Source organism: Phalacrocorax carbo, chromosome 1 (genome assembly GCF_963921805.1).
Source record: "Phalacrocorax carbo chromosome 1, bPhaCar2.1, whole genome shotgun sequence".
In the NCBI taxonomy this organism is placed as follows: domain Eukaryota; kingdom Metazoa; phylum Chordata; class Aves; order Suliformes; family Phalacrocoracidae; genus Phalacrocorax; species Phalacrocorax carbo.
In genome coordinates, this window is record NC_087513.1 from 202930019 (window position 1) to 202940444 (window position 10426).

The 10426-nt window shown below is 45.7% G+C and overlaps 1 protein-coding gene across 8 annotated transcripts in view; it reads right to left on the reverse strand.

The window, feature by feature from the left end:
- Nucleotides 1-9512, reverse strand: part of YAP1 (Yes1 associated transcriptional regulator) — a 91116-nt gene extending 81604 nt beyond the window's left edge. For all 8 annotated transcript variants that reach the window (XM_064441311.1, XM_064441309.1, XM_064441310.1 and 5 more), the window contains exons 1-2: nt 9192-9512; nt 6104-6351 (exon numbers count right to left, since the gene is read on the reverse strand). In XM_064441311.1, the coding sequence (XP_064297381.1) occupies nt 6104-6351; nt 9192-9512 (569 nt within the window). The remainder of the gene's footprint in view (nt 1-6103; nt 6352-9191) is intronic.
- Between the last annotated feature and the right edge of the window lie 914 nt (nt 9513-10426).

Consider the following 10426-nt stretch of genomic DNA (forward strand, 5'->3'; position numbering starts at 1 on the left):
TTCTGTCGAGTGGGAATTTCCATTATGTGACTGACAGGTTACAGATTACCCTACACTACAAACCAGATGACTATGAAAAAACACCACTATACTTCTTTGCCATCTTCAACATACACAAGGAGAAAGGCAAAAGGATAAGTCCAGAAGACACTCATCTTGATTTATATCAAATTCTTGTTTGTCTTTAGAAGAGGTCAAGACCTGAGAAAATAGAAGTGGTTCCACAGCGGTGTAATTGCTCCCACAGAGCTTGATGCTACTACTTTAACCAAATACAACCTGACAAAATGTTTAGTAAGCAGAATTGTAGAAGCATCTTTCTTAAACACAAAATTCTGATAAAGCCTGTATCAGAAGCCTCTTCTTATTACTGATCAGAGACTCTAAAAGTTCTCATTACAAAAGACCAGTAAGTAAAGATCTCAGTCACAATTAGAGCTTTCAACAAAATACAAAGTTTTCAGACTACAGTAAGATAAAACTGATCTCAAATTTGATTAAGGAGATAGGAAAACATTGCTATAAAACATTATTAGGCATTTAAAGGATATAAATCAAAACTACACCAGTGTTCTTAACAGCTAAATCAGAAGTAATTTTGACCATAAGGGAAGTTGAAAGGTTTAGTTTCATATATTTGCTACTTGAAATAACTGCATTTTTCCTCCTCAATGAACACTGCATTAATACAACCTTATTTTTCCAAGTATGCCATTGCTTCCTCTCTCCGTTGCATGCATATTCAGATCCTATTTAGATTTGTAAAAATTATGTTCACGTTATATTTTCTACAGCTGGCACATGCTCCCCATCAGTGTTAGAAGCTCTCAGTAGAGATTTAATCAGTGATTTTTAGAGTTTATGGAAAGGTTTCAATAGGCACCAAATCAGACACTATAAAACACAAAGGTTATTTTCATGAGAGATATGTTGAAAGGCAAAACCTGTGGAAGGAAGAAAGGTACAGACCAACAGCCGATTTAAAAAAAAAAGAAAAAAGAAAAGAAAAAAGAAATAATTAAATTATCTCTGAGGATATAACTTAAAACTAGCTGCCACAGATGCTATGTTTTTCCCCAGTTCTCTTTTCTTCTGAAGATAATAAATGCCAATATGCTCATAAATAAAACGAAAATACATTAATGAAAACCACAGGGTATGTTTTTTGTTTACCTGAACTCGCATCTATTAAACTGGTTTTGGAATAGTCTTATAAAAATTACCTTGTATGGCAGGGTACCAAATGTATGGATACCATCACTTTAAGTTTTGCTTAAGCAAAACAGAACTAAACACAAGAAAAGCATGGTGTGCCATGGCTTTCACTGATGCCCACCCACTAAGCTGGCTGCAAGCTCTCTGAACTCAGAGGGCTGAAGATTGTACTTTCATCCTCCTCCCAGCTTAGTCTCAGTGCTAACACAAATAAGGCAGGTTTGCCTTTATTCTTCCTCCACTCTTAAAAATACGGAAAACTTTAGTACAACAGCAAATTCAAAATAGTTTATATCATTCTTTCACAGGACTCTTCTTCATGTAAAAGGTAGGAGGAAAGATCTATGCTTAGTAGTACTATGACTGTCTAGCCAGACCAAAAAAAAAAAAAAAAAAAAATCTTAAGTTGCCAAAAACATACCACAGTATGTTTTACTCTAAAAGCACTGTAACTACTATTTCTTTCCTCCAGCTATGTTCTGAAACTGACAGTGCCCATTTTTCCCTGCACAAATCTCATGGCATTTTTTTTAAGATCAATCTTATTAATATTTTCACAGTCAAAAATCATCAATATAAAAATTACATTAATTTGACATATTACAAATATAATTTAGTTAACAGAAAAATCTTCAACTGCTTTTTAGAACAGAAAGTGACAAACACATCAAAAGCAGTGGTTGCAGTTTTGGTTTCCAACAATACGGCTCTTTTAATGACAAACTAGCTTGAACCATAAAGACAAGAACTCACATTAACCGATGGTTCTGAATATGCACTTCCCCAGTAAATTAAGGTACTCAATACAATATGCAACTGTGGCAGCAGTTTTTGCAATACACATCATCTGCCCTGGAAGGCTGAGATTACTTTGGCAGGGTGGGGAGGAAAGGAGGAGGAAGGGAGCAGATGATATTGGTGTAGTGGGTAGTTCTAGTGGGGCAAAAAAATGGGATGCAAGAAATCTGATAGCATTGCTGGATATTTTTCATGTGTGACACGAGGGGGGGCGGGGCGGGAAGCCTAGTAACAAACTTCCCCATTATCTTAAAACCATTTGGTTTCATAACATCAAAAGCCATACCTCTGTATAGAGCCCATAAGAAATGTGTAATGGCAATCTATTTTTAAGGTTTCTGCCAGATGGGTAAACACCTCAAACACACCCACAGATACTAATGAAAACCACCTTGGCCTCCTTCAGGAAGTCATTCAACACTTCACAGAAAAAAAATAGGAAGTTGTTGATAAACTGGTTGCAAGAACTACTTCCTGTAGGAAAAATAATTACAAGACTTCTTTGCTGGACAATCAGTTAACTTTTCCTCACACTACAAATGAGAACAGGTATTACACAATCTTCCTAAGTATTAAAAGCATAACACTAGGTTAAAATGATACACGAGGAATTCTGAAATTGAGCGAAACTTATTTTTTCTTTCTGCAAGTTGCTGTCTGCTGCTCCCATGGCATATTATCTTTTGCCTAGAGAGCGATCCCCTATCTTTCTCCATAGTTCACTGAAATGTCAACCAGCAGCTGGCTAACAGGAAGCGGTTAAAAAGCAATGCAGTTGACATTGCCACACAAACCAAGCGAGTCTTTTTTACTGTGTGTTTAAGAATGGGCTAAAGTGTACCGCACAGCAATGCTGAGATGACTCAGACATGACCACTTACTAACCAAGCAAGTCTTAACTTATGAGTTCTATTTAAGTAGCAGTTTCAGTAAAAAGTAGTATTAGTTTTACCAGCTGTATAGCAAGCATGTCTTAACTCACTGGCCGAAATCATCTGCATTTTCAGTACTGGAAAATTATACTCAGGAGTCCTACTCATAACAAGGAGATGAACGCTAACGAGTGGAATTCTGGCAAATCGTATGTCGGGCATTCATACATAACGGGTCTATTTCTCTAGATGACAGGCTGATTTACAAGAGCAGTTCTGGTTCAGAACCTACCGTATCACTCTCACCCTCTTTTAATGTGTATAGATATATGCGCAGTGCATATGTAAAATATCTGGCCAAATAACTCTGTGCTTGTATCTATATATACAGACAAGCATTTTCTCTCCCATACATGCTACTTTTATTTCTTTGTGCAAACTACTATGCTTGCAGTGTTTGACCCGTTGATTAGTGGAAGTGACTATATTCCAGACCATATTAAGTACAGTACTCAACTTTATATTATTCTGTTTGCACTGTAGTATATTATGATAACTATAACCATAAGGCTTACTGACATCTGGAAAAAATCTCATACTGTTACCTATTCTGCAAAGATCTTTCTAGAGCCCGATTACCAGACTGTTCATGGAGTGGCTACAGAACAGAGCAAATGGAAACAAAGAGCAATGCAGCCAATCCAACAAAAAAGCTGAATACTTGGAAGAGACACCAAAAATCTACATAAGGTAGAAGGAACCACGTTAAATGTATTTAGCATCAGGAATCTTAGTATTCATGCTTCGAGCAAATGTTTACGGTATGACTAGACAACATGTGAGTTTTAACAGGCTTGTAGGTATGAGGTAGAACTTACCGCTCAACACTGAAAAAAGCTTCTGAAGTACAAACTTGCTACTCAGAAACAATTCTTACATTACTTTGTATTTCCTAAATGTACAAACCAAACATTTTGCTAGTACTTGAAATGTTTTTTTACAAATCTTCATGAACTCCAATGAAGTTGGTGGATCTCACCTGTAGCCAGTATTAAACAACCTTTTAAGAACAAAGGTTCTTCAAGTGTGAACAGAGCCTTCAGAACTGTCCTCATTAGACTCTCCCATACCACAGCATCACCCAAGGAAAGCCAAAAGAAAACAGCCCATTAAGCTGTTTAAAATCTCCCAAGGTCAGCATGTGACCCAGCAGGGAGAGGTTCAAAAAGTACAGCCTTTATTTTTCTTCCTAACAACCTGGTTTGTTTCCACTCCTTTCCCCTTCAAGACACATCCTTCACAGCTAGCAGCTCTTTCAATCATTTACTTTGGATGTCTGCTTAAGAACAAACGATCCTGCTCATGCAGATGAGTTTGCCAGACTTGTGTGTACTTTCCAGTCTCGGGCTCTTTATTGTTCTTGCTGAAACCCGACCCTTTGAAATGGATACCAGGACACCAAGAAAGGACAAAAAAACTTGCAGAAAAAAAGGAAAAGATTTTTTTTGTGTGTGTGGCAATAATGAAACTGCTGAAAAGCTTTCCAAGAATAAATCTTTCACTCTGATTTCACCTGAATAAGCATAACTTCAAAAATCCATTATAATGAGTGTGAAGGCATTTTGCATCTCTTAAATTGTTCCATTTTCTCTAAAATTGACAGCGTTATCAGAAACACTTGTGACAGTAAAACTTAAAAATCAAGTATCTATTTTTCATGCTTCATAAGCTGCTCTTTAAGAGCTCTCACTAGCACAGTCAAAACAAAGTTTGCTTTTCATTTCAAAACTCAGTCTGCACTTTCCTCAAGGTCCAATGAGCTACAGTTCTCAAACGGCATAAACTTACACAGTTCCAAAAAAATTCTATTTGTGCCCACTGAAGAGCTCACATTCTAGAAACGCTGATTTGTTAAACTTCACCAAAGAAAATATCACATCTTCAAGATCTATAGCTAAGGCTCATTTTTGCATTCCTAATACAGAGCAACTGTTTTCAAAAAGTAACCTTCAGGCTGAAATAATGCCAGAAAACTGCTGTAACCTCTTGTCGGTTAAGAAAAGTGATGCTAATTTCTCTGTATGGAAACACCATCACTATAGGAACAAGAAACGGTTTTAAGAAGTTCTGCATGTTCTGTTTTCATTGCAGACAACGTAAATTTGTTGTTGAAGCTACAAACTCAACTACTTCAATCAAATGCACATATTAATGACAGTGTTTTAGCAAGAAAGGTATGGATAAAGATGTTTTTCTTGGATGAAACAAGTTTTACATAAATAACACACTGTGCTGCCCCTCCCCTCTCCCAGCCCTGAAAATGACACATAATGGGTTATTTAGAGACTTGCAGTTAAAGAAGATGTTCAAAATATAGGCAAAATATTTCAGGGCCAATTATGCATCTTGGTGGGCACACTTTTCTGAAAGAAGGACAAGCTCCTGCTGTTTTAGAAAACTACGCAGCATAAAAGAAAACGCTCCCTCATGGATTAGGTGTCAGATGGCTGGCATGTGTAACCTCTCTTCAGTTATAGAAAAGGTGATACTAATTTCACTGCGTGAAAAAGCTATAGCCGTAGGAACGAGAAACAACGTTAGAAGTTCTGCAGTTTCCCTTGCACTGCAGGGAAGGTAGATGAGTTAAGAGTTACAGACTCAAATAATGCAATCAAACGACATATTGATTTTCCCGAGTAGAGAATGTTTTGATTGTGTATTTACACAATTGTCCTTATTCAAAACAATAAGTCCTGATATATTCTCACAACTGTAGTTTCTGAAGTTACTCAACATTTTTACATCAATATCATACAAGTGAGGTAAAATGAGAAACCTGCATGAGAACTCTGGCAAGATTCAGCAAATCCAAAAGTTTCATTGTTTAAAAAAATCACTATGGACATTTCAGTGATTTTCAGTATACAGTATAACAGATGCCACTCTTCAGCTAAGAATAAGATATAGGGCAAATATTCACACAGTACCATAGTTTTCAGAAACAGCAGGGTTGATATGGGAGAAATACTGAAGTGGTAGGATCTCCTACTTAAAACCAGGGGTGTGTATTTTAAAAAATATGTATTTTAAACACAATGAAATTTACTAAAATTCAAAAATTATTAAAAACAAACCACCAAAACAAAAAAAAAATCAACCACCAAAACAAAAAAACCACCCACCAGAGATACAACCAGCTGACAACAAGTTTTACTTACTTAAGAAAGTATCTCTGTCCAGATGGTGTCTTAGCCATCTCCCAACCTGGTGGCAAAGGTACGTCGTCAGGGATCTCAAATGAAGACTGGCGGAGATGTTGAGAAGATGGAGCTCCGGGTCCAGTCACTACTCCAGAGGGTGTAAGCGTCCCTGGAGAAACAGCTCCCAGCTGCAGTGATGCTGGAGAGGAATGAGCTCGGACATGCTGAGGGGTCAGGGCACCTGCTGTCCCTGCATCAGTGCTAGCCTGCCAGGAGTGAAATTATTCTCATTAGTATTCTTATATTTCAGCAAAAATACAGCTGTCAGAAGATACTCGCTTCAATCTTTCAGAAGAAATTAATAAGTTAGTCATTCTAAAGTTCTGCTTATTTTCCAGTTATTGTTCGAGAGGCTCCAAGTACGTTGGTTCATCAGCATCACAAAAGCCCTTGGGTAAGTCAAGAAATATTAACTCTAAGTATCTGCTAAGTGCCTTTAGTTTTATTCTGAAAACTGAAGTTCTCACTCCTTGGTTCATGGTTAAAAAAAAAAATCGTTCCTGCAGTCAGAAGACCTCATAGAGCATATTGCGTGGTTCATTACTGGACTGCACCCACCCATTACCATCGCACCCATTTTCTGCTGGAGGAGTTAATTTCCCACTCTACTTCTGAAATGCGAGTGTGGGGTGCAAGGACCCCTTCCGTAGGGGTTTAAATGATTACACAAGGAGAAAAGCAACATAGAAATGCCAACTGACAGCAGCAAGTTCTGACGGAGGAAGACTCCTGAACACAACCATTATAAAAGCCTACACCACAAGACTGAACACAAAATTTCCTAACCCACACACAAACAACACTTTGAGGGCATCAGGAGCTTACAAAGAGTCTGGCCATGCTTTATCCAAAGCAAAGCTTCAGCCAACTGTTGAACCAGTCAGTCAGAAGTGACTCATAAAACCATTCACTAGAGTTACCAGTCATATGTACGTAGGACTTCTTTGCCAGTAGTAATTACGTGTCCACCATGAAACAAAAAAAAAAAGCTCTGAAAACTGGATTAAAGTAATATTGACTTTTTTTAAATACATTTACCAATTAACTGATTTGGTAGGTACACCAGGACAACATGGACACCCATAACAAGATGCCATATCAGCCCTTGCCACACCTCTCTATGCAAGGTATTGCGCCATACGTGAGGCCCCATTTATACGGTCTTATGGAGACTGACAATTCTGTTTCACTATATCTGTATGCAAGCACATGTGAAGTTTCACATATTAAATTTGAAATTAATTAGCTTACATTTAAACAAAATATGCAAGTTGCAATTCAACTGAATTGGAGGTATTTTAATTCTTGAGAAACAGGGAGAATTACAGAAACTTAAAGGCCTTATCTCTTAAATATAATATTTTTGTGGCACCACTAAACAAAAAGGAAAATCTTATTTTAAAAGACGGTCCACAGTGAAGCAAATGGTTGTCTGGCTTCAGATGAATTTCAACCTTATGTTTTAGGAACCACCAACTGGCACAAGGAATGGTGACCCAACTAAATGCACGTTACAGATGAAGAGTAACATACACAAGCAAGATAACGCTAAGCTTAGAAGTACAAGTTGTATGAGTGTCACACACGCTAAGTGCATTTCAACCGCGATAGCTATTTAACCGCAATTGCTGTACTGAACAAGACACACCACCAAGGGTTAGCCGAACATAGACCAGTTCACATTTGTGCACAATGGAACTGCGATAAGATTTGCACAACTTAGAAAAAACGATTCGTAGTAACCGTCTGCCTTGCTGGATTTCAGTATGTCATTAAAGGTCTGCAAGTCAGAAGCAAGCAAAACTACAGAAGCAACCCAGCCCCACCCCTTTCTGTTTTCTTTTCACTCTTGCAATAGGAAGGCCAGAGTGATTTTTCGAGTATTTGGAAAATGAATTAACTCCTAGGCTGAGAGAGTACATGCCAAGGTTCAGCCTGGAGTGAACTTCTGAAGCCAAGTTATAAATCTTTCAAAACAGAAGTTTAATAATGGAAACGTTGACAGACCCTTAACAACAAGAGCACCAGGCACCAGTACACGGAGCAAGTTTCACTCCTGCTGGCTGAACAGATAAAGTGACAATAGCCAATCATAAAACCTATTTTACAGCTTAGCAACAAAGTTCATTACTTAATAAAACACTCCAGCAGACGCAGCCTCCCTCCAAAAAGTTGGTAACACCAGCCTAAACATTAACATCCAGCCGCATTCGCACCAGCGCTCGGGTCCTGGCGCAGAACTCAGCCGCTCGGAGCCCGAACGCAGCCCGGCCCGGGCCCGGCCCCGCATCGCCACGCCGGGCTGCGGGCGGGGGACGGGGGGGCCAAGCCGGCGGACCCCCGCCGCCGCCGGACCAGACGGGCGGCCGAGGACTTCTGAAGGGTGTGTACGACTGTCTGTGTGTGCGGGGGGGGGGGGGGTTAATCCTACTCGACCTATCGCAGGGGTGAAATGGTGGAAAAGCCACATCCGTGTTGCCTGACAGGGGACAGGTCCGGCACTACCCCGACGCCCCCTCAGCAGCCCCGCCACGCTGGGGGGGAGGGGGGGAGTCAGACCCCACCGCCACACCCTCCCCGTCCTCTCAGCAAAGTGTTTCCATCGAAGACTTAGGGGCTCCCCCCCACCGCCACCGCCTTCCCGGCGAGGCCGAGGAACGGATGTGGAGTCCGAGGCCCCGCCGGAGACCGGGCCGGGGCCAAGGGCCGCCCTCCCGCCGCGGCGCCGGCTCCCCTCAGCGCCCCGGGGCGCGGGAGGTGCGGGGCCGCTCGGCGCCCCGGCCGCGGGGGCGAACGCGTCGGGGAGCGGGGGAGGACGGAGGAGGAGGGCGGGCACCCCGCAGGGCGGGGGAGGAAGAGAGAGAGCGGGCGAGCGAGCACCGCGGCCGGGCGCCCCCCACCCCGCTCAGCCCCGCGGATTCCCGCCCCGGCCCCCTCCCCCCCACACACCTCCCCCGGGAGGAGCTCGGCGGCGGGAGGGGGAGCGCAGGGCCGGGCCGCCCCCGCCCCGCAACCCCCCGCCCGCGGCGCAGCCGCCCCCCCTCACCTGGCGGGAGTGGGCCTTGGGCTCGGGCGGCTTGAAGAAGGAGTCGGGCAGCTTCCGAAGCCGCATGGGCAGCGTGTGCGGCACGTTGGCGCCCTTGGGGTTCATCACGGCGTTGAACAGCGCCTCCAAGTCGGTCTCCGAGTCGCCCCGCACATGGACGATCTGGTGCCCCGCCGGAGGGGGCCCCGCGCCCGGGGGCTGCGCCGCGCCGGCCGGGGCCCCCGACACCGCGCCCGGGGGCTGCGGCGGCGGCGGTTGCTGTGAGGCCGGGGGTTGCGCTGCCTGCGAGGGCTGCTGCGGCTGAGGCTGCCCGGGATCCATGGCTCCGGCGGGACCCCCCGGCGCTTCCCTGGCGGGGCTCGGCAGCTCACAGCCCGGGTTCCCAGCCTCGCATGCCCCACTCCGCGGACCGCGGCTCGTCCTGCTGTCGTCGGTGCTTCTCGCCTCTCAGCAGGGATCCGGCCCCGGCAACTGGCAAAACAACTCTGACCGTGCGGCGCTTCCCCGAGCCCGGCCCAGCCCGGCCGGCGCCTCTGTCCCGGCGGCGGAAACTAACTCGCACAACACGCCAAACAAAAGTTCGGAGTTACGCCCGCCCGAATCACTCGCCGCCGCCGCCGGCTCCGCCCCTCCTGAGCCCGCCCGCACCGTATCCGACCTAGGCGGCCTGCGCCGCGCAGCCCTTCTGCGCGCGCCCGCCCGCACCGCCTCCCGCTTGGGGAGCACCCGGCGCGGGGAGCGCCGCCCAGCCCCCCTCCACCCCGATCCCCGCAGCCGTCCCGCGCCTCGCCTCGCCTCGTCCGCCGTACGGCCGCACCGCCTTACGTGCCCGCCCGCACCTCTCCCGACTGCCGCCCGCCCGCGCCCGCCCGCCACGGAGCGATGCCGCCAACCAGATTTTTTTTTTTCCCCTGCCCGAACTCCTATCCCAACTTCCAGGCGGCCGCGCTCCCCTCCCCCGCCGGCCCGGAAGGGGAGCGGGCGCCCCCGCCGCCCCCGCGCGCGCGGGGAGCCGCCGCCGGGCGGGGTCTGCGCCCCCACACGCCTCCGCCCCCGCGGGGCGTGGGGTGGGGGCTCCGCCCGGGACACCCTCGCCCCCCCCCCCCCCCCCGGGGCAGCCGCGGGACTGAGGCTGCGGGGCCCGGCCCGGGGTGAGGAGGAGGAGGAAGAGGAGGAGGAGGCGGTGGCTGGGCTTGGGCTGCCGGGGGGACGCGGGGCCGGGGCGGCGGGGGACG